The sequence below is a fragment of the Leptodactylus fuscus genome, chromosome 4 (assembly GCF_031893055.1).
Source record: "Leptodactylus fuscus isolate aLepFus1 chromosome 4, aLepFus1.hap2, whole genome shotgun sequence".
Taxonomy (NCBI): Eukaryota; Metazoa; Chordata; class Amphibia; order Anura; family Leptodactylidae; genus Leptodactylus; species Leptodactylus fuscus.
Window position 1 is genome coordinate 141,271,160 of NC_134268.1, and position 24,649 is coordinate 141,295,808.

Consider the following 24,649-nt stretch of genomic DNA (forward strand, 5'->3'; position numbering starts at 1 on the left):
GCCGGACATACTAAAACGCTTGTGATACTAATCGGCAGAGCTGCACGGTCTGTTGCTTCCTACCATTACCCAGTAATTTGTTGCCTCTGATGAGCTAAAAATCATTTAGCAAAAATGCGTCAGGAAGGCTGGGTGTGCATGTTGTGGGGCTTGTGGCCTTTAGTCTGTGTCACCTATCAATTGGGCGTGTTTGTATGTAACGATAGCAAACTTGGGAGAGCAATGTGGGCTCCCTAGGTAGTGGTCAGTTAGCAAACCTTGGTCGGTCTTGTACTGTTCTCTGTGTGTTTTGCGCCCTATACTCCCCTCTACCAAGTATCTTCGGCAGTGACATAGCTGCCATTTTAGTGGTATAATATATGCACTACATCAACAAGGGAATTTGGTGTGGAGGGAGTCACCACTAGTGCACAATAGTAAACTCTTGTGCTATTGCTAGTCTCAGTTTACACCCGCAACATTATTGGCACCAAGTGCCTTATAGTGCTCAATCTTTCTAGCTTTTAGAATTGATCAAAAAAAAAAAAAAAGTTCTTTTTTAGTGTATTCTATTTTTCAAGTTTGGTCAATGAATTTATGTACTGGAGAGGAAACCTGTGATCAGAGTTGCTCACATTTACTTAGGTGCTACAAAGTCAACTGCTGAGGATGATATTACTTAAGGAAAGTGAAGTACCCAATACTGAATATCTGCAATGGCAAAAAGGAAATGCTTTTTCACAGATTTTCTTACCTGTAAGCACATTTTCCATCGGCTGTCTTTGTTGTTATGGTAACATGAGCCACGTGACTGATACTTGCCAATGCCTGTTGAGATGAAACAATCATAGCTACATAAATAGTGGGATGAAAATTGACCTAGGTTCATTAAGATCAACTATTTTACACCAAACTGAAGATTAACTAGAGGACAGCAAAAACCATTGAGTTAGTGGCACAGACATAATTCAACAATAACGAGTGACATCACGGTGCATTTAGTTATGCATTCATGTCTATGAGGGCTTCTGATCCATTCTGTTCTGATAACATGGATGATTATGAAGCAGGTCCTATCCTGTTTCTTGTCATCAGAACAGAATAGGGATAACTCTAAAGACCCCACAGACATGAATGTATAATATAATACATTCTGCTACAAACTAAGCCACGCACTCAGTCGTGTATCATGGGGGACCTAGTGGAAAAACATTCCTTTCTGATCCTTGCTGGCAATCCAACAGATCTGTGGATTAATAGTCTGCATCAAAGCGCAACTACACTTTTGGACAACTTTCAATTCTCTGACAGTATTAGTGTCATTAATACATTTTTTTAATATAATTGATTAACAAATTTGGTCTCCTTTCACTGAAATCCTGAATTTCGTTTTAAGTCTTCCCTTGCTTCTCATTGTGTAAAATTAAGAGAAGAGATGCAGCGTACTGCCGGGTCAAGAGGAGGCGACAGCGGGAGCAGCACAGGGTTGGTAAGTAAAATAACTTTTTGTTTGATTGTTTTATAATAGGCCGCTACCTGCTGGAGTATCCCCAGCAGGTAGCGGCCTATTTACCAACCTTCCTGGGCCTACTTACTGCTGCCCCCCCCCCCCCACCTTTCACTATAGGCCACAGAGGCCGGCAGTGAGCAGGCCCGAGCCCAGGCCACGATCCCACTGGCCCTGTTATTAAACTTGGGGGTCTTTTCAGACCCCCCCGAGTATAATAATCAGAGCTCCAGGGGAGGTGAGGGAACATAATAAACAGTTTTACTCACCTCTCTGGGATCTGATGCTAATCCTAGCAGGCTTTGGGCCTGTATGGTAATATCCCAGACGTCACGTGGTCTGGGATATTACCATATAGGCCCAAAGCCTGTGCTAGCAGTACCATATAGGCCTGAAGCCTGTGCTAGTAGTAATAGCCTATTACTGCTAGCACAAGCTTTGGGCCTGTACAGCAACAGGCTATTACTGCTAGCACAGGCTTTGGTCCCGTATGATAATGCCCCAGACGTCTGGGATATTATCATACAGGCCCAAAGCCTGTGCCAGCAGTGGTAAAATTAAGGGGGTTGGCTTATATTCGGGTCGACTTTTACTCAAGTATATACGGTATCTGAATTAAATAAAGTTGAGTGTATTCCATGTTCAACACTTATTTGAGAGTGCCATAATCTCTATTTACATTGTTTAATTATATGTGGAGTTACAGACATGATTCCAAGCTTCTTGGTTTTAACATAAAATCAAGATTTCTGGCTCCATAGTTAGACTTTAAAGAGGTTGTTCAGGCTTTTTTTTTAATTTTTATTAATGCTTGTACAATTGGGGGAGTTGAAAAAAAAAACCAAAAACAAAAAAAAACAGTACAGCGTTGAAGTACTTCCGCTTTGGCTTTTTTCAAAAGTTAAACTGTTCACTGGCTCTGACATCACAGATCCTGTCAGCAGAAGCGGCTGATTGGCTTTTGCAGTCACATGACCACCGAGTCCAATCAGTAGCCTCAGTAAGAGACCCGTGATGTCATGCGTAGTGGCATTGCAAGCCACTACCTATGTCACGTGTGGCTGGGACTTTGGACACACGTGAGCACGACACAGAAAAGACTGGACAGCGCAGGGAGGCACTGGAGCATCAGGGAAAAGGAAGTATGATTTTTTTTTTTTTTTACTGCCCCCAGCCTATTTAAAACATAAATGGGTTGGCCATTTTTGTCTGGACAACCTCTTTAAAGTTAGTGATATTTCATCTCATCAGATAAGTCTGGGGTTATAATGAACCTTTCTTCCACAAACCTAAACATCAATTTTCTCAGCTCGATTTCATTATGCATGTTGGAGATTCCCCATCAGCCTCAAAAACAGTAGTCTATCAAGTGGTGGGGGGGTGCTACTGCTAGTTAATGCATTGTCTCATTCTGTGCAGTAGTTGAGCCTTAGGCTGGTCTTACACGACTGTAGTGGTTTTTGTGGTCCGCAATTTGCAGATCCGCAACACAAATTTCACTTTGAAAATTAATTCCGCAGACATCCGCAAAGTGCATCCGCAACGTTCCGTGTGTATCAGTATTATGCGGATCCACAAAAAACAAAACACACATGTTGATATCCGCACAAAACACACATGTTGATATCCGCAATTGCGGATATACACTGATGTATGTTCAATGTATATCCGCAAAAATGCACGTGCCCATAGACTTCTATTGGACCTTCCGTGCCGTAAAAGCACGGCCATTACGGACATGCGGTATACTGTCCGGACCACGGTTGCGGAACGCCACACCACTGACAAAATCTACGATCGTGTAAGAGGCCTCATAGAAAATTATGGGACCGTAAATGGTCCGCAATTTTGAACCCGCAATTGTGGACCATTTGCGGTGCAAAACTACGGTCGTGTAAGACCAGCCTTAATAGAGCCTTTACTGAACAGGCCAATGCAATGTATGTGTAGGATGTCTTGTCCTGCACACATGGGAACAGCCATTAGCCCTGATGTACATGCAGACAGCAGGGGTGCCGGAATATAGTGCTGAAAAGTAGAATAAGAGGCCTAATGCAGTGTTGGAGGTGGTGAAAAGATCTATTTAAGAACTGTTAGCTTGGGATTTGAACAGTGGCAGTGAAGGATTCCAAATACAAGTTTACTATTTCGGGTCGTGGCTTTTTTTCTTCACCCTTGAAAACGTTGCCTATTATTTAGAAAGAGAGAAAATACATATACTACTACATACCTCTCCTCTAAAGCCATATGTAGAAATACTTGATAAGTCTTCAAAAGATTGCAGTTTACTTGTGGTGAATCGCTCGCATACAATATCCATGTCTTCTTTCTGCAAGTAGGACAATGACAAACATTTGTAATATGTTTTTCTCACACAAAACTCAAAGCACAACGTAATATGCTTCATTCACACTTGTGCCTGGTATCCATCTGTTGTGAATCCACCTTAAAATCAGAAAAACAGATTGGAAACGGCTTGTTTAAAAACCTATTCACATCAATGGATTTTTAAAGCAATCTGTAGGTGTGAGTATTCAACCTCTACACCGTGTATATGCTCTTTTGGATGGAAACGAAAGTCAGTCAAAAAACTGGGAAAACTTATTGACTCGAGTATGAGCCAAGGGGGGGAAATGCAGCAGCTACTGGAAAATTTCAAAAATTAAAATGGTTGGAGTTTTTGGGTGCAGTAGTTTCTGGGTGCTGGGGAAGGGGAGGGGGTGTTTTGGTTGTCTGTCTGCCCTTCCCTGAGCTTGAGGACTGCTTTTTGTTTCCCCCACTTGGAATTCAGTCTGGTTGAATATAGGGTATCTGCAGTGCTCCTATTAACCCCTCCCGACGGAACAGGAGCACTGCAGATCCCCTATATTCAGTAGACCGGGCACTCTCAGACACAGGGATACCTAATGTGCGTGTGTTTCACAGTAATTTTCTACTTTTATATGTATTCTAGGGAAAGGAGGGATTTAGAACTTTTATTTTTTTTAAAGCTGACTCAAGTATAAGCCAAGGGGGACTTTTTCAGCACAAAAACTGTGCTTAAAAATTCAGCTTATATTCGAGTATATACGGTACATAGAAAATACTGGTATACAGAAATACGTCTTAATATTGAACTGATTATGAAAGGACTAAGACAGTTGATGGTCAATGTAAAATGGATGTGAACAAATTATGGATATGGCATCCCTGAAAATAAAAAATGAATCCACTGAACAGAAAAAAAAACCTGATCTGAGTGGGTCCTCACAATTAAAATGGTACAAGGGTCATACCCTGATTCCACAACCATTGTCTTGAATCTGAATGGACTTCATTCCTCCTTCTTTAACAGTCACTTGGATACTTGTTGACTTTGCATCTAAACTGTGGAAATGAGAAGAAATATGCATATTACTTCATGGTTATACATAGTCCTAGAAGTTAAGATTTTTATTTATTTTTTAGGGAGCGTTCACACTACCATCGGTGTCCGACAGGTAGTGTCCGCTGCTAATGTCCGTTCAAAATCTTGTGCGGACATTAGCAGCGGACACTAGCTGTGTCCGTGACATTTTGCATTGATTGAAATGGACATCGGGTGCATTCTTTTACTGTCCGTGCCTGTCCTTAACTGTCCATTCCCAAAGATGTCCGACTTTTCAAGCCGGCAGCAAAACCGGACATGTAGGGTAACTAAAACCTAGGGGGTGTTCACACTACCGTCATTGTCCAACAGGTAGTGTCTGCTGCTAATGTCCGTTCAAAATCTTGCACGGACATTAGCCGCGGACACTAGCTGTGTCCGGGACATTTTTCATTTATTTAAATGGAGATCGGGTGCGTTGTTTTACACTCCATGCCTGTCCCCAAAGATGTCCAACTTTTCAAACGGACAGCAAAACCCGACATGTAGGTTTTTTCTGTTTGCTTGAAAAGTCGGACATCTTTAGGAACGGACACTTAAGGACAGGCGCGGAGTGTAAAACAACGCACCCGATCTCCATTTAAATGAATGAAAAATGTCACGGACACAGCTAGTGTCCGTGCAAGATTTTGAACGGACATTAGCAGCGGATACTACCTGTCAGACACTGACGGTAGTGTGAACGCTCCCTTAGACAACAGGGATTAGGTGTGGCCTCCGCATTTATCAGACATTTGTGGCACAGCCAGCAGACATTTGGAACAATGAGGTGCATGTTACAGCAATATCTATACATGCTACAGCTGCTGTAGAACCTCTTTTTTAATAGGTAGCACCATCTGTTAGTAGTAAAGCATTGGCAGCACTCATGTCTGGTATCATCCTCAGGCTCTGACGTCAGCATGTGACAATTATACAGATATTACAGCCCTGTTAGTGGGTGATTTCCATTAACGCGTCACACAAGTATTTCTTTGCCCCCACTACATACAGGTCTAGGCAGTACAAGAGCCGTGCAGAGCAGACATTACCAATTCTCTATCATTTCCTTGATGGCATTGGCAGGTCTCTGGATGACTTCCCCTGCAGCGATTCTATTCACCACAGTTTCATCCAGGCGGCGGATGACTCCTGCTGTAGGAGGCGACATGGTATTACACGTCCGTACACACCGTGCGGTACTCCTGTCACACTACAACATGGTGCAGAACATTGGCGCGCTCGAATCTACCTCAGTGTAAAAGCACAACAAATCAGGCGCCAATCAGATTCCCGGGTTCTTGTAGTAACCAGAGACTGTAATCAATGATAATTTTACTGCACAGACGTCTGCGGCGGCAGCCATATTGCCGGAGACCAAAATGTAATCCTTGTAATTCACAAGGAGGGGGTGGGCGTAATATTATGTGAGGGGAGTGTCCTGTGTTACAAAAGTAGTGCAGAGGCTCGGGGGGTTTATCGTACGTCGTTCCTCGCAGCGACAATGTCGGGATTCCTGTCACTGTGAAGATTTGTAGTCCAATCTGAATGTACATATCCCTCAGAGCAGAGCACTAGTCAGTGTAGAGTCTACAGGTAGGTATCATCCCCATATTTACTATACTGTTACCCATTGAGCTGTGAAGTGTGAACCTCAAGAATACCCCCCCCCCCAGTGTGCCATTGTAAGGCTTGGACACAACAAAAAGTTATTCAAAAGTGACAGTCATGGCGAACCTTGTGGCTATTGGGAGTTTCCCCTACTTTGATAACAACTGTGCGGCCACACAAGAGATGATATGTGGCCCAGCCTGTGATCCTGGAGGAGATGAGCATGGTGCCCTAGCCATTGTTCCAGAAATTTCTGTAACTCTTACCAAAATAAACTTTGCAGGATTGAACGCCCATGTTGAAAAATAAACTAATTCAGATATATTGAACAGATATTTTGATCACAGTAGTTATGTAAGTCTATTTTCTGACGGTATCTGTAATGACTAGTTACAGATCTCCAAATGGCAGCCATAAAGAGTACGACTGTCTTTTCTGCCAAATGCCATGCGTGTTTTCACCTTAAGGCCAAGGCCAGTGGCGTAACTAGGAATGGGGGGGCCCCGAGGCAAACTTCTGATATGTCCCCCCCCGACCAACACCAAAGACCCAAACGACCGCCGCCCCACACACATTCCTGCGCGCTCTATTATGCCCCATATAAATTTAGTATCCTATGAATCGTACCGAAAGATAGAAGACAGACGACATGCTATTTTGGCTGCACAGTGAACGTCGTAAAAACAAGGCCGTAGGAAAGTCGGACAAATGCACCTCTTCAAATCCACCCCATTCTGAATTTTTCCCAGCTTCCCAGTACATTGTACAGAATAATTAATGGTAGAATCCTGAAGAACAATTTGTCCTGCAAATATTAAGACCTCATATGGCTCTGAGAGCGGAAAAATGAAAAGGGCATGGGATTTGGTAGGGGGGAGCAGCGCCGCACCTCCCATGAGGCGACCTGAAGCGAGTGCTTCAGGCGGCGCTATGTCAGGGCCCCAGGGAGGGCGGCATTTTTGACAAGCTGTCCTGGACTGGCTTAGCACCGAGTGGTGGTTTGGGGAGGCTACTGGAGCAGCGCTGCTCCAGCAGCCTCCCCTCACGCTCAGGCAGAGAGCAGGTCATCTCCGTGCCTGCGAACGGTGCTAAGCCCCGCCCCCTTTGCTTCATCACGCCCCTTTGCTTCATCACGCCCCTTTGCTTGGCCACACCCCTTCGCTCTGCCCCCTCCTCCGGGGGGGGGGGCTTTCTGTAGTTCGCCTCGGGTGGCAAAAGGGGTAGGTTCACCCCTGGGGGGGAGTCACAAATCAAAAATTTCCTGCAGCGGGAAGGGGTTAAAAAATATAAATCTGAAGGGTCAGCTATAGCCTTTCAGAATACAAAACAATAAAGTCTTTAAAAGCAAAATAAAATCAGCTAAGGGGGCGTTCACACTACCGTCGGTGTCCGACAGGTAGTGTCCGCTCTTAGTGTCCGTTCAAAATCTGGCACGGACATTAGGAGCGGACACTAGCTGTGTCCGTGGCACCTGTCATTTATTTAAATGGCGATCGGGTGCGTTCTTTTGCACTCCGTGCTTGTCCTTCACTGTCCGGAAGGAAGGAAGGGCATGGAGTGCAAAAGAACGCACCCCGATCGCCATTTAAATAAATGACAGGTGTCACGGACACAGCTGGTGTCCGCTCCTAATGTCCGTGCCAGATTTTGAACGGACACTAGGAGCGGACACTACCTGTCGGACACCGACGGTAGTGTGAATGCCCCCTTACATACTTAATGAAAGACAGGGTACTAAGGAAAGCAAATCTAGCCCCAATAATTCTCTAAATATATAAATGCAAAAAACAAGGTCAGAAAAAGTATGTCCTTAAAATAATGGCAATGGGGAATTGGTCACTGGGGATCAAGAAAAATTAGAGCTACTAAATGGGTTCTTTAGTTCTGTAATTACAAAATAGTAGGCAGACATTGCTATAGGTGTCACCATCAACCAATATACTAAACTGGATAGGCCGGCCGTGATTCAAAAGCACTAGCTGCACAAGGGTATGTCCCTGTGTGCTGCCCGTCCATGGTTTGTGCTTCCGCGATTCCTTTCATTAAATGAATAGGAGCCACGGAAGCACGGGCCACAAAATAGGACAGGAATAGGACCTGTCCTATATGAAGCAACCTGGACTGTCGGCCTGCACACAGGAGCGTGAAAATCATGGCTGTGTGTACGGGCCCATAGAAAAGAATGGGTTGGGTCATTGTGCTATCTGTGAAATAGACGGAGAGCACACTGACCCACAGCACAAGTCATCCGCAACTGGCCTAACAGAGATGGTTCAAGCCAAGCTAAACCAACTAAACATGTCCAAGGCTTTGGGTCCAGATGGATTACACCCTCAAGTACTTAAAGAACTCCATCCAGTCATTGCTGTACCCCATTCTTAATTTTGAAGGATTCTTTTGTGACTGGTACAGTGCCAAGGGGTTATGTGGCAAATGTACCCATTTTCTTAAAGGGATTCTAACATTAAAATCAATTTTTTTCTCGTTGACACGTAGGAATAGCATTAAGAAAGGCTATTCTTCTCCTACCTTTAGGGTGCATTCACACTACGGAACGCCAGCGTGTATCACAGCCGTACAAGCCGGCGTTACAGCAGGGCTACCGGACACTTTCCATTCATTTCTATGGGAGCCGGCATGCGAGCGCTCCCCATAGAAATGAATGGACTGCTTTTTTCCATTCATTTCTATGGGGAGCGCTCGCATGCCGGCTCCCATAGAAATGAATGGAAAGTGTCCGGCAGCCCTGCTGTAACGCCGGCGTGTACGGCTGTGATACACGCTGGCGTTCCGTAGTGTGAATGCACCCTTAGTTGTCTTCTCCACACTGCCATTCAGTATAAATCACAGTTTTCGTCGGTGTGCAAATGAGTTCTCTTGCAGCACTGGGGGCGTCCCCAATGGTGCAAGAGAACTCTTCAGCGACTCCTCCAACTTCTTCAGGAACGTCCTCTTCACACGTCTTCTTCCGGCGCAGGCAGTCAAACTTCTAAGCTTCGGGCAGAGTAAGCGGCCATTTTCTTGTGGCCATTGTGCAGGGCAGAATTCTTTAACCCCTTCCTGCCACAGTTTAATTTTTTTTCCCGCCGTCTTCCAAAAGCCACAAGTTTTTTATTTTTCTTTTAATCCCTTCACAGTCAATACCATACTATTACGTCTCATGGAGCATATAGTTAACAAACAGCGCCCTAAGGGTAAGCTCACATGGAGTTTTTTGGTCAGGGTTTTGAGGTAGTATCCACTCAGGCCTTTTTTCCGGGACCTGTTTCTTCCGGCTCCCGGAAAAAAAAAAAAGCGAGGTGACCATTCTTCAGACCGAGTCACCTTGAAATTCCGCCTGAAGACACTCCCTCCTCCGGACTAGGCCCATTCATTGGGCCTAATCTGGAGCAGAGTGCGTGTTTGGATGCCAGTGTAGTGCATTGGCTTTCAGTCGCGGCTACCCGGCTTTTGGATCGGAACCCAAGGCAGTCTCCGTCTCAGGTTCCGATCCAAAAAATCCCATGTGAACTTACCCTAATAATAGTAAGCTGCAGGCAGAGGAGCTATGCCTGTGTTATAACTGTTGGCACTCAGCTGTGTTACACAATCAGCAGCAATCACAGCATCCACGTAGTTTATTTTTCATATTAACCCCTAGGTAATCGACCGATTACACCTATTACTATGCAGGGGAGGTATTTGATCGAATACTACTCGCTCATCTCTAATAGTCATCTCACCAGTACTTTTTTTTATTTTGGCTGATTGCTCTCGCAACTAGGACTGATATATTAGCCCCAGCTACAGAAGGAAAACAGCCTCCTGATCATAACTGCAGAGCTGATCTGGGTCCTCTAGGACCCAGCAGCTCTTCAAGTCTCTGGTCCCAGTGGGTTAATGTCAGCACCAGGTCAGAAGGGAGCCGCATCATTTATGGCTCCCATAGCTGTGCATACTGCGCTGTGTACACAGTGATTGGAAAGGCACGGATGATAATAAACAGCCAGCTCTAGTTCTACAGCTAAACTATTTTGTGCAGCTGCTTAAAACTGCAAGGACTCTACAGGTGTAGAGTTAAGAGTAGACAGCCCAAATGTATATAATCTATGGGCAATCCGGAACTGGTTAACCACTTCTGGACCGCCCATGGAGTATATACGTCCGGAAGGTGATTGTCTAATTCTGAATGGATGCACCAGCACATCCTTGCAGTTTTCAGTAGCTGCAGAAAATCATGCAGCTACTGAGACAGGGAGCCGGCTGTAACTTCAGGCAGGGACTCCTAGCAATACAGTGATCTATGGTGCTAGGAGTCTCTGCCACTATAATCGGTACAGGACAGTATGTCGCTGGTAGGCACGGACTCCTTGCGTCATAGATAACGTTTATATTCTGAGTTCCCTCTCCCAGGTACAATTCAGACCAGTAAATCTGGCCAACACACAGACTAAGTATAAAAGGTGAAATTCGGCATTACGCACGTGGGATTTTGCTGCATTTAGACTAAGGCCCCATGGGCCGGAAACGCCGCTGCGGGAACAACTGCGGCGTGAACACATTGCGGTTCTTCCCGCTGCACTTTGAACAGAAAGTTCATGGAGATTTCCTTCGTGGACTTTCTGTTACAATTATATCTATGGGAAAGTCGAAGGCATTTCCGTAGATATAATTGACATGCTACAATTTCAAAACCACGTTGGTTTTGGAAATTGCTGCGTGTCCGCACTGCAATTTTTTCCGCAAAGTGGGCGTAGGATTTGCATGGATCCCATCCACTTTGCAAATACTGTAAAACGCTGTGGCCAAATCACGGTGTTTCCCGCTCCACGGACCGGAAACGCTGTGATTTGCCCGCAGCGGAGATGCTGTAGGAAAAATCGTGGTGTTGTACAGTGCAGGCAAAGTGGATGTGATTCATGCAAATCCCATCCCTTGTTTGCGGAGAAGATCGCAGCGCAGACACGCTGCGATTTGCAAAGCCGTTGCGGCTTTGCAAATCCAGCTTGTCAATTATATCTACGGAAACGCCGGCGGCATTCCCGTAGATAAAATGTTAGGAGAAAGTCAGCAGAGGAAAACTCTGAACTTTCTCTTAAAAACGCTGCGGAAAGAACCGCAATGCAATCACGCAGCCGTTCTTCCCACAGCGCTTTAGTGCTGCGGATACAGCCTGTGGGGCTTAAGACTACAACAATGTTTTATTGATGAAAAACTGCATGTTTAATTGCAGTAATGAGTAACTCATGTCACTATACATCTCACCTAATGGCCATTATATTGCAAACCTTTGGTTTACTGGTTGTGAGCACGCGAGTGAAGTGAATAGCAGGGCTACATTCACAGTGTCTGACATACTTGGTTATTTTGTAATGTATGGAAAAGGCCTGCATGCCCGTATTTTTCTTTGATCAGAAAGGTGAAAAACAAGATAAAAGAAAGCTTCCAAAATATTTTTTAATTGGGGTGAATGCAAATTGACACCCAAGAGAGGGGTCTCCGTCTGTATCTGTCATTTAATGTTCGTTGCTCTTATCTTGTGATAAATGAAAGCAATAGACATTGGATCACATTTATCAATGTGTTTACATATGAGTTTGGCATATGCTGCGCCTTTCTTGCACCTTTTTTGCTGTCACATCAGATTTATGAAGCGTTTCCACCATTTTTCTACGAAAAAATTCCCTGTCCATCACTTTGTGATTTTGGAGATAAACGTGGGCATGGCTGTTCAGACAAAAACGGGTTTGCTGCATTTATTATTTGCCCCTTTTTAAAAAGGCGTAAAATCACTCCCCTATGGGAGTCGCATACAAAACAGCGCAGATACAATAATTGTATAATTATTGTACAAGCATAAGGCACACACAAAACTATGCAAAGTTAGCAGACTTTACATTCAAAACTATATAAATTTATTTTACATTCAAAATTATAAATCAAATTCAATTACTTGTGCCAAATCGTAAAATGCATTGTCAACTCAAGTGCATAATGGCATGGATGCATCCAGAATACAGAGACGTAGTTAGCAGGGGGCAGAGGGTGCAGCGGACCTAGCCACACTCTTCTTTTTAGAGTTTATTTTTTATTTATGGGCAAAGTTCACTCTGAAACAGAACAATCAGAGGAGTTCTCTTCATTGGACAAGCTGAATGGATTTGAAGCCATCTTTGCAGATGCAGGGAAGTCACTTTTTCTGCTTTTTAAAATACCATTCTGTTCTGTGTCTTCACTGTTTTTATTATGTAGTTGCGCCTTTTTAATAAACGCACAACATGACAATGACGTGTATGGAATTTATCAACATCTTGCGGATTTTTAGTAAATCACGCCAGAAATTTAGCTGGAAAGAGGAGCATTTGATAAATAACCCCCATTGAATAACGGTAGTGTGAATCCACCATGAAGCCAGGTTCACACAGGGTATTTTGGACCGGAATTTGACACGGCGGCCACCTCAGATTCCGGTCCAAAAAACAGGTAGCCACAACTGGATGCTGCGGCGCGGCACTCTGCTCCGGATTAGGACCGAATGAATGGGCCTAGTCGAGAGGAGGGAGTGTCTTCAGGCAGATGTCGTGAGGCGAATCCGCCTGAAGAATGAGCATGTCGCTTCTTTTTTCCCAGGAGCCGGAACTGACCGGCTCCCATTGATTTCAAAATCTTGGCCAAAATACCCTGTGTGAATTCAGCCTAACAGATGCCACTCATTACCGCAATCGAAGTGAAGTACATCAGAAAAAAAGCATTGTGTATAATAAGCTTTACAAGCAGCAATAAGGGATAGTTCACACGGGGACATGGAGGCGGATTTTGACAGCGGAATCCACGTCATAATCCGCCTCCATACAATGATAGTCTATGTAGAGGGCTTGCTTTTTTTTTTCTGCTAGCATTTTTTTATGCTAGGCGATAAAAGAAACAACATGACCTTTCTTCAGGCGTTTTCCACCTGAAGAAAGCAATACAAGTGAATGGGAAGTGCAAAACGCGCGTTTTTTACTGCGTTTTTGTTTTTTTTTTACAAAAAACCGCGAGGTAAAAAATGCGACGTGTTTTTTGCGGCCCGTTCTCTTTTAACCCCTTCCCGCCGATGGCACTTTTTGACTTCCTGACCAAGCTCGATTTTTCAAAACTGACATATGTCACTTTATGTGGCAATAACTTTGGAATGCTTTAACTTACCAAAGTGATTTTAAGATTGTTTTTTCGTAACACATTATACTTCATGTTAGTGGTAAATTTTGGTTGATCTGTTTTGTGTTTAATTATGAAAAAATAGGAAATTTGGTGGAAATTTTGAAAATATGCATTTTATAAAGTTTGAAATGATGTACATTACATACAGATAGTCAGACCGCCAAAATTATATCATAAATCTCATGTTCCAGATCTCTGCTTTATGTCGACATCAAACTTTAGGCGCCCTTTTAATTTTTACGGACATTATAAGGTTTACAAGTGAAACAACAATATTCAAAATTTTCAAGAAATTTCCAAAACCCATTTTTTAAGGGTCTAATCCAGTTATGAAGGGGTTTTGAAAGACTCTTGTACTAACCCCCCCATAAATCACCTCATTTTCAAAACTGCACCCCTTAAATAAGCCAAAACAACATATACCTAGTAATTTAACCCTATAAGTGCTTAACAGGAATTAATACAAAATGGAGGCGAAATTTTCAAATTTGATTTTATTTTACTAATATTTTCGTTTAGCCCTAGAATTTGCATTCACAAGGGGTTAAAGGAGAAAACGCATCCCACAATTTGTTATGCAAGTTCTCCGGACTACCATAGTACCCCACATGTGGGTGTAATCTAATATATGGACGCACAGCGAGACGCAGGAGGGAAGGTGCGCCAAGGAGCTTTTAGAGGGCAGATCTGGCTGTGATCAGTTTCAGGAACCATGTCGCATTTACAAAGCCCTTGAGGAGTCAAAACAGTGGAAACCTCTAGAAAGTTACCCCATTTTGAAAACCGCACCCCTCAAAGAATTTATCAAGTGATGTAGTGAGCATTAGTAACCCCGAAGTGAATGTGTAAGCTGTGCGGAGTAAATTGGGTACACCAAATCCCATTCTATTTTCCCACCAGCTCCTATGACGCGGACGGGGAAGAGGGGCATTCTGGGGGATCAGCGCTGCTGTATTATCTGTCATAAGCTCTAAATATGGGGTGTCCCCTGAAAACGCTCGCACCGCTTACACATTTCCTTCTAGTCGCAGCCACTTATGTCCTAATGATTTGGCGACTTTTGGGGTTTTTGTCTTCACATTGTACAAGCTAGATTTTTATTTTTATTTTCTGGCAATGTGGCCATATGAGGGCTTGGTGTTTGCGGTATTAGGGTGCATTCACACTGAGTAAACGCTAGCTTATTCTGAACGTAAAACACGTTCAGAATAAGCGGCGTCTAAAGCAGCTCCATTAATTTCTATGGGAGCGGGGATACGAGCGCTCCCCATAGAAATGAATGGGCTGCTTCTTTCACTCCGTGCAGTCCCATTGAAGTGAATGGGGAGTGCCGGCGTGTACGCTCCGGCATGAGCAGAGCTTGCCGTATACGCCGGCACTCCCCATTCACTTCAATGGGACTGCACGGAGTGAAAGAAGCAGCCCATTCATTTCTATGGGGAGCGCTCGTATCCCCGCTCCCATAGAAATGAATGGAGCTGCTTTAGACGCCGCTTATTCTGAACGTGTTTTACGTTCAGAATAAGCTAGCGTTTACTCAGTGTGAATGCACCCTAAGGGTGCATTCACACTGAGTAAACGCTAGCTTATTTTGTAGAGTAAAATTACACTTGTAAATTTTGCTATCCCATTGACTTCAATGATATTTTTTTACAAGTGTAAAAATACGCCTTTACGTTCAGAATAAGCTAGCGTTTACTCAGTGTGAATTCACCCTTAGATGTACTTTTCAATGCCTCCATTTTGGGGCCTGTAACTTATTGACTACATTTTATTAACTCTTTCTGGGTGGGATGTAAAAGGAAACATCAATTCTGACATTGCTTTTTAGCATTTATTTTTTTTCCCGTGCAGCGTACAGCATAAGTAACATGATACCTTTATTCTGCGGGTCGGTACGGTTACGGCGATACCTCATTTATATGATTTTTTAATGCGTTGCTATTTGTGCAGAATAAAATTCAACTTAGGGAAAAAAAATCAATTATTTTTGCATCGCCATCTTCTGAAAGGCATAACGTTTTTATTTTTCGCTAGACAGAGCTGGTTGAGGGCTTAATTTTTGCGGGATGACCTCTGCTTTTTATTGGTACCATTTTGGTTTTCATCTGACCATTTGATTACTTTTTATTGAACATTTTGTGAGGCAAAGGTGGTGAATAATCATTATTTTGTGCGGTTTTCTACGTTTTTTTAACGATGTTCGCCGTTCGGGTTAAATAATGTTTTCATTTTATTGTTCAGGTTATTACGGACGTGGCGATACCAAATATGTAATGTTTTTTTCTATTTTTCTTTATTTTACATAAAACATTTTATATGGGGAAAAAGGGATTTTTGAGGCTTTATTTATTTCTATTTTATTTTAAACTTATTTAAACTTTTTTATTTTTACTTTTTTCCAAAAAATCTGATCACCGCTTCACTACATATACGCTGCAATACACGTGTTACACGTGTATTGCAGTGTATAGGAAGCTGTCAGCCTGTGTAGACGCACAGGATGACAGCTTCCTTTACGGCAGGATCAACCAGGTGCTTGAAGGGGGTAAGTGATGGGGCAGACCCGGGGTAACTGATCAGACCCCGGGCTTCCCCCTACGAACACCGGCACCCCCTGAAACCGGCGCGGGGGGTGCCGATCGGTACCATAACAAAGTGAAACCCCGGAGATGCCGGCGGTTATGTTGACCGCCGGCATATCACGGGTTAACACCCGCGATCGGACCCGGTTCCGACCGTGGGTGTTACGGGGCATTGTCAGCCGTAACATATGGCTGACACCCGCAGCGCATGGTGCGCACACAGTTTCTGCGTGCGCACCATGCAGCCGCCGTAATAGTACTGCGGTTTGCGGGAAGACCTTCCCGGCAGCGCTGTACTATTACGGCGGATGTCGGGAAGGGGTTAAGGGATGGGAAAACTGCCTGGCCTTGTTGGAAGCAGTTTTTACAAAAAATACACTCCACAAAAAGCGGGCCAAGGTCCAAAAAACGCTTCCTAGTTAGTTTTTTTCCGGTGCCAGAATAAGCCACACGTAATTTACGTGTGAACTAAGCCTTATAGTGATAAGTATTATTACTAGAGATGAACATTTAATACATTACTAGTTCCAAAACTCTAAAACAACACTTTCATCCACTGTCACCATATCAAAAAATAAAAAAGTATTTGGAGATGTTAGTTACGTTTTTTTTCGTCATTGTATTCGTTTTGTCATGTTATCCATTCTGTAATTGTCTTTTGTAAGTTTGAGTGTCTCCTGTGTATGGTAATGCCAATCCACAATTCAGGATGCTGGTCATCAATTAACCGTTTCATGCCTTAGAAAAGTTTTCATTTTTGCATTATCATTTTTCCCTCTCCATATTCCAGGAGCCTTCATTTTTTCATTATTCGGTTCACAGAGTTATATGATGGCTTATTGTTTGCGAAACAAATTGTAATCATAAACAAAAAAAGGGGGTGAATATATAAAAGCTAGTCTTTAAAAGAGTTGCGTAGCCTCTGTAGTGCTGTTTAAAAGACTTGGGAGACCCCTTCCTGCCAAATCACAACAGAAAAAGTAAATAAATAATTAACTATTGTTGGGATCTGAGGTTGCTAGGTGGGGTGGCATAGACACACAAGTCCAGATCTTTAGTCCAAACAGGTAGAGTTTAATTTTTACTCCACAAGAAACAGTGCAGCAACACAAAAAGGAAGAAAAAAAACATACAAAACAAATACCTGCCCGGCTAAGCTCTAACTACACACATCAATAGGTTACCTCACTAGAGATGAGCAAACACTATTCAAAACAGCCGTTTTGAATAGCACGCTCACATAGAAATGAATGGAAGCGGCCGGCACGCAGACTTTGCTGACAGCCGTATGCTTAACCCCCCGCGTGCCAGCTACGTCTATTCATTTCTGTGGGAGCATGTTATTCGAAACGGCTGTTTTGAATAGTGTTCACTCATCCCTATACCTCACCTATGATAGCAGATTCAATGGCAAAATTGAAGGGTACATGACACAGCTCCCATAGTGTGAACTTCCAGCTGGCCCTGCAGCCCAGCTCTGTCCAAAGTCTTGCTGCTGGAGCTGACCTTTAAACCTCACTAATGAGGACAATCCACAATCAGCTGACATGCTGCAGAAACATCCACAATGTGTGGACTGGAGGGGGTGTGGAATGATAGGTCCCACTGCCAATCCTACCTGCCATTCCTAAAAAATCCAGCCCAATACTGAGCCTAAATCAATTCACTGACGGGTATTCTACTCAAAATATTTTGTATATACAGCTAATGGAGTAGAAATAAAACATAACTTTTATTTTTTAATATATTAATATTGTGCCCATTATAACAAAAAATATTCCAATAGGGAGATTCACTAACCAGTAAAGAGATTAGGTAGATATGGCTTCTATCTCTTTGATAACGTGAAACTCTCCCCTTTATCTTTCCAATTGGCAGGAAAAAATAGATAAGTATTCCATTTGTTCAACAGGACTTGGAGGAGCAACAGTTAATATGCAGCATTAGCTCCCAACAGTACTCAGAAGTCTGACCAGGTAATGATATAGCCAGTATTTAAATGGTTAAGCAGCAGTCCTATCTATCCTCTGTTTCAATTTAAATGTATTGTAAGTCCCTGAACTATTATATGGAGAGAAAACTATTTCCTAATACCCTCTATACGTATTTCACTAGCTGATACTCTAGCTCATCAGGAGGTTTTTCTAAGGAAGGATGAAAGCTGCAGTGAAAACTGCACTTCCCACGTCCTTGGTGGTAGGACGTGGTATTAGGTTAGACTGCATGTAACAAAATGCTCAGAAGACAAAAGCTGTCTGCTGAGAACAAGTCATCCTTGGACTTTCTCTCATCTTGCCCACCTGAGTAGTCTGGGTGAGATGTACACCCCCATTATTTTGCGAGCCATCGGCTTACACTAGACATAGTCAAATTTTATATTCTGGAGAGTGATTACATACAAACATGCACCAAGCCTTTAAAAAGACCTGTGACTGTGTGCTACCAGCACCAACACTCACATAAGGGCCCTCAGGCATTTTTCACATGTGGCTTAGCCTGCTTGTGTGAACACTCCTTAAAACTTTTCCCTACAAATGTCTCTGTAGGGTCAGTCTAGACCAGCGGTTGTCAACCTGTGGGTCGCGACCCCGGCGGGTCGAACGGCCAAAACACAGGGGTCGCCTGAAGCATACCTCCCAACCGACACTGGGGACAGAGATGGAGGGACATGAAACTTTGGACAGATGAAGGGGGGGGACTGCATGACACTGGGGCAGCGCCGCACCTCCCATGAGGCGACCTGAAGCGACCGCTTCAGGCGGCGCTATGCCAGAGCCCCAGGGAGGGCGGCATTTTTGCTTACCTAAGCCAGTCCAGGATAAGCTGTCCTGGACTGGCTTAGCACCGCGGTGGATTGGGGAGGCCTCCCCTCACGCTCAGGCAGAGAGCAGGTCCTCTCCCTGCCTGTGAACGCCGCTAAGCCCTGCCCCCTTCGCTTCGCCTCGGGTGGCGAAAAGGGCAGGTTTACCCCTGCACTGGGGGCAGAGATGGAGGGACATAAAACTCTGGGCAGATCAAGGGGGGGATGGCATGACACTGGGGGCAGAGATGGAGGGACATGAAGCTCTGGGCAGAGATGGGGGATCATGAAACCGGGGAACAGATGGGGACATGAAACTGGGGGAAGAGATGGGGGGACATGAAACTGTGGGCAGATGAAGGGGGGGTATGGCATGACACTGGGGGCAGAGATAGGGGGACATGAAACTGGGGGCAGAGATGGAGGGGGGGACATGAATCTGGGGGCAGATGAAGGGGTTATATGAAACTGGGGGAGAGATGGCGAGGGGACATATAATGTACGGGTGACTGTAGGAGGATTATACTGTGTAGGGCCACATGAAAAATAAATGAGAACGGGCGGAGTCAACATAAAAGTCGGCGGAGCTAAATTCGCTGCATATTTTGTCCCTCCTTCTAATCTTCATAAGTTGGGAGGTATGCCTAAAGCCATCAGAAAATACACATTTCCGATGGCTTTAGCCACTCAGAAGCCACGCTACTGTCTGTAGCAACACATTCAGCTGGAACGCACGCCGTTATGGACGCACATTCCAAACTGAATTGGGTCACCGCAACATGAGGAACTATATTGCAGGGTCACGGCATTAGAAAGGTTGAGATCCACAGGTCTAGACACACACTGTCCACATATGAGAAGTACCACGCTGTTTTAGCTGTGGTTACTGATCAGCTGGTGCCTAGAAAAAGTGGGTCTCTCTATTGGTGTCTGCACCATGTCACTGCACGAGGTATAAAGCTAACGCCACTCCATGCAGTTTACAACAGCAGTTGAAGTGTAGCACTAGCCAAATGATCCCTCACACACCTACAAGTAGGTTCCAGCTATCTCCATCTAAATGTATCTGTCATTTTTGGGCATTATCCTACTCCATTCTCCCTTTCCTACACGTTTCACTATCTAATGATATCTCATTAGGGGTTATTTGGTGGACATTTAGCCTTAAAAGTCCTTGGTGGACGATCTATATCTGGATTGCCCTATAGGGGCGCCCGGCCAGCATGCTATAGGACAGGAATAGGACCTGTTCTGTATTTTGCGGATCTCAACCATGGTAATCTGCAAGAGGCCTTAGTTACAGTATTTTGGGGAATGTCTATTGCTTTGATCACTTTCACTTCAAATTTTTAAGAAAGGCAAAAGATCGTAAAAACGGTGCTTTGCCTCTTTTGATTTTTTTATTCTGTTCTGTTTTGGGTCCCACAGAGTAGTCTTGCATTTCTGCTGGGCTGCAGTGCAGTTGCCCAAGGCCCCTTGCCAGTGGCATACTTTCTTACTATTGGGGTATAAATATTGGAGAGGACAGCATTGGTCTTTGCAGCCCCTGCTAATGGCTTCTTGTAAACTTTCCTGGCACTTAGCAGCATAACCTCTTCTTCCACCTTATCAAAAACTACCCCTGCGGCCTTGACATTCCCCCTCCCCCACCGCTTTACCAGCAGTGATTCATCAGTTAGATTGGAGTGTGAGGGAGGAAGTTTGCTGCAATCCAACAGCATTTACTACTGTTTTACTAGCTGCTGACTTGTTTTCTCTTCCATATGTGAGTGTGTTTTTGGGGTAAAGGATATGTAAAATATGTATATTTAATATGTATTTATGTGTAATATGTACATTTTTACATTGTATATGTGTGTATACAGTTATACTGTATGTATACAGGGATTTGTGAGTTTATATACTATATGCATGTATATGGCATTTGAATGTGTAAGTACCGTAAATACATGTATATGTGTGACTATATATGGCATATAATTGTATATGTGTGAGTATATATGGTATGTGAATGTATATGTGTGAGTATATACAGCATATTAATGTGTATATATGTTTTATTATGTACATGTGTAACATTATGAATACTAGAATTGTGTTATAGTATGATGCACAGTATATTAAGATGTTAACAAAACACAGTTAAAAGCACTGTGGTTTAAAAAAAAAAAAAATGTCCACAGTGTTTTTCATTGTTTTTGATTCATTTTTCTCTTCATTTTTCTTCCTCTATTAAATATTTGTGGAAATGCTTGTGATTTGACAAAATAAATGAACATCCCATGTTTTTCAAAAATGCACGCATTCGATGCATTGAATTTGCAGCTTTTCCATACTTTTTTTTTTTTTTTTTTTTTTAATTTGTGGAGTGTTCACACAGAGTTCTTTTGGTCAGGAATCTGACTCAAATTCCACCTCCAAACGCCTCACCATACAGTCCAAAAAACTCCTTGTGAACGCTGCCTAAGGGTCCATTCACATGGAGGAAAATGGTGAGGAATTTGGTGTGGAATTTCAGCGCTGAAAAAAAAGCCTCCCATTGACTTCCTTTTTCTGCTAAGGAACCCATTGAAGTCAATGAGAGGCTTTTCTTTCAGAGCTGAAATTCCACACCAAACTGCTCTTCATTTTCCTGCATGTGAATGCACCCTTAAACACATACCGTAATTTATTTTTTCCTGCAGCAGCCAAAATCGCTGAGTTTCTGCAACGTGTGGTCTTAGCCTAGGGTTAAGGCCAAATGTTATGGGAACTCAGCAGAAAAAAATGCTGCGGTTTACAGTACCCACAAAGGGAATGAGATTCTAGCTAATCACATTCACATATTGCTGAGAAAAAAAACACTGGGGAAGAGATGAATTTGTCAAAAAAGGCATTTTTGAAAAACACGGCATGTCAATTTTAACCTGCAGAAATGCTTAGATTTTCCCTAAAAATTTTATAAGGGAAGAAAAACTGCAGAGAAAAATGCGGTGAAAACACAATGAACAACACTATGGAAAAAAGCATTTCCACCGGGTTTTTTTTAGCTGCGCATTTTAACCTTTTCGCTGCCAAGGGTCTCTGGTAATTTTGCACCTCCAGTAGCCAGAGCAATTTTCACAGTTTTGAGATGAACAAATCAAACCTAAATTGCAACATTTAAAAAGCATCCCCCCCCCATACCTATATATTTTCTTAAAGTAGACACCTGCAGCATTGTCAGAATGCCACTTGGTACTGTATACGAACAGGCACCTTCATGCAATTTTGATTTAAAGTGAATGTTTTATGAAAAAATGCAAATAAATGTATATTAGTTGTTAAAAGCGGAAACCAAACAAAAAATTAAATGCTCCAAACCTCCTAAAAATAAGAGTTCAACATGTGCAGAGTTCATACATATCACTATGGCCTGCACCCGCATGCACGTGTCTTCAGAAAATCGCTAGAACTGGAAGGAACAAAATTCTGCTTTGAAGCTGGAAATGTTAAAAAAGTTTCATCCTATAAAATGTAGGGATTACACACCATGAAAAGTAAGTGAACCCCTAAACCCTACATATTTTTTGAAAGTAGACAACCTGAAGATTACAAATGTCTTAATGGGTCATCGATAGCCACATCCACCTTCATGCATCTTTGCGACCAACACAAATAATTTTTTGAAAAAATACGCTAAAATACATATTTGCACCTAAAACTCATGTTCAATCTCACATTCATATACAAAATACTTTTAAAATAATAGCTTATGGTGTATACAATGTGTATATATACTATATGTACCGCAAACATCAACTACAAGAGCTTGGACTCCCAAAAACACGAATACAGAAGACAAGCAGGATTTTGCTGTTGTTCACTAATATGTTAAAAAGCTATACTGCACCTACCAAACTGTGACTGTGATACCAAAATCTAACTTTTTTCAGAGTACACAGCATACTATATAAAAACACAATTTAATAGTTTATATATACAACCACCTTCATTCAACTTTGCCGCAAACAGAGATTGCAAGCAAAAATTGCGCAAAAATTCAAATTTGCCACTAAAGTGCGGCTCAAGAAATCCCTTTCTGCAAACATAATGTACTGTCCATAAAACTGCAATATGTGAGGAGTTCATACATACCACACATGTATATATTTACAGGGGCGGGTGTTAAAGAATCGCCAAAATCGCAGAAATGCGCCATCCCATTTTGTGCATGCAAATTAAATAGGACTTTACATAAAAATATTATTTTCCATCCCCCTATAATAATTTTAGCAATCTATACGTTCATCTCTAGTGATAATCGTTATTACTATTATTTTAGCGTGTAACGGATATCACTAGAGACGTATTTTACTGTAGAAAGCTCAGGTATAGACAGGACAGGGATTGGGTGAAATGTAAACTTTATTTGCGACTTTATGTATATGTTGTGTAAGTGTTTGGTGCGACTTTTTTTTTTTTGGCTCTGCGACCTGGACAATGGTAAACGTCTGGGTCACAGTGCCAACAAACTTCCTGGTTATGTTCAGGAGGTATAACATAAGAATACCCCACTAGTAAAGCTCAGGGGGGAATTACATTATAACTGTATGTGACAATCAGAGACAAATGTATAGTATACGCTCTGATTGGCAGGAGAAGGGTTAATAGGGACAATAGAGTCCCTGCCACCCCCCTCCTGCTGTCACATACAAGTTATGCAGACAGTGAGATCGTTTCTCTTGTCTCTCTCTCTCTGCTGCACTGCTCCGTGTCCCTCTCCCTTTCTTGTTAGATCGCAAATTGCTTGCTTACACAGGAGGGGGGGACACTTTGGAGCTCTATATCTTTGGACTGCATCAACATATCTTGATGCTTTCATTTGCATTTTAAAGAGGAGAATCTCATCTTTAAAATGATATCAAGAACTCAATGATTGGATGTACAGTTTTGGAGCAATTCACTGTTGAAACGCTGTCGGGAATTGAGATCTGCAGTTGGATCTCAATGCCAAATAGTGTTTTCAACAGTGAATTGCTCCAAGACTGTACATCCAATCATCGAGTTCTTGATATCATTTTAAAGATGAGAGTCTCTTCTTTCAAATGCATTTTAAAGCATCAAGATATGTTGATGCAGTCCAGAGATATCGACATTAGTAGGGAGGACGTACTAAGTACGTCCTCCGCTACTGAAGTGCCACCTTGGGAGCACGTACAGTGTATGTGCCTGGCAGCGAAAGGGTTAACTGGGGCCCCACGTTGCGGAAACGCAGCTTTTTTTTTTTTTTTTTTAGCCAAAGCAAGGAGTGGATTTAGCAAAAGGGAGAAGTGTAAGAGCTTTCTATATATCTGAAGCAAAATCTGAAACGAAAAAAGTTGTTTCTACAAAATGGGGCCTCATCCTAAGGTCGGGGACCCATGTGGGGTAAACACGGGAAAAATTGTGGTGTTTTACAGTCAGGGCAGAGTGTATGGCATTCTAGCGAATCCCATACCCACTTTGGGGTAAAAATCCCGATGCATACACGCCACGATTTTCAAAACCACCGCGTTTTTGGAAATCGCACCATATCAATTATACCTATGGAAACGCCAGTGGTTTCCCCATAGATATAATTGAAACAGAGAGTGTGTAGG

General features: G+C 43.0%; 1 protein-coding gene across 1 annotated transcript in view; it reads right to left on the reverse strand.

The window, feature by feature from the left end:
• MLH1 (mutL homolog 1) overlaps positions 1–6,118 on the reverse strand; it is a 39,343-nt gene extending 33,225 nt beyond the window's left edge. Inside the window, exons 1-4 of the mRNA XM_075271108.1 lie at positions 5,924–6,118; positions 4,762–4,852; positions 3,717–3,815; positions 734–807 (exon numbers count right to left, since the gene is read on the reverse strand). Coding sequence (XP_075127209.1) covers positions 734–807; positions 3,717–3,815; positions 4,762–4,852; positions 5,924–6,042 — 383 coding nt within the window. The 5' untranslated portion in view covers positions 6,043–6,118. The remainder of the gene's footprint in view (positions 1–733; positions 808–3,716; positions 3,816–4,761; positions 4,853–5,923) is intronic.
• Between the last annotated feature and the right edge of the window lie 18,531 nt (positions 6,119–24,649).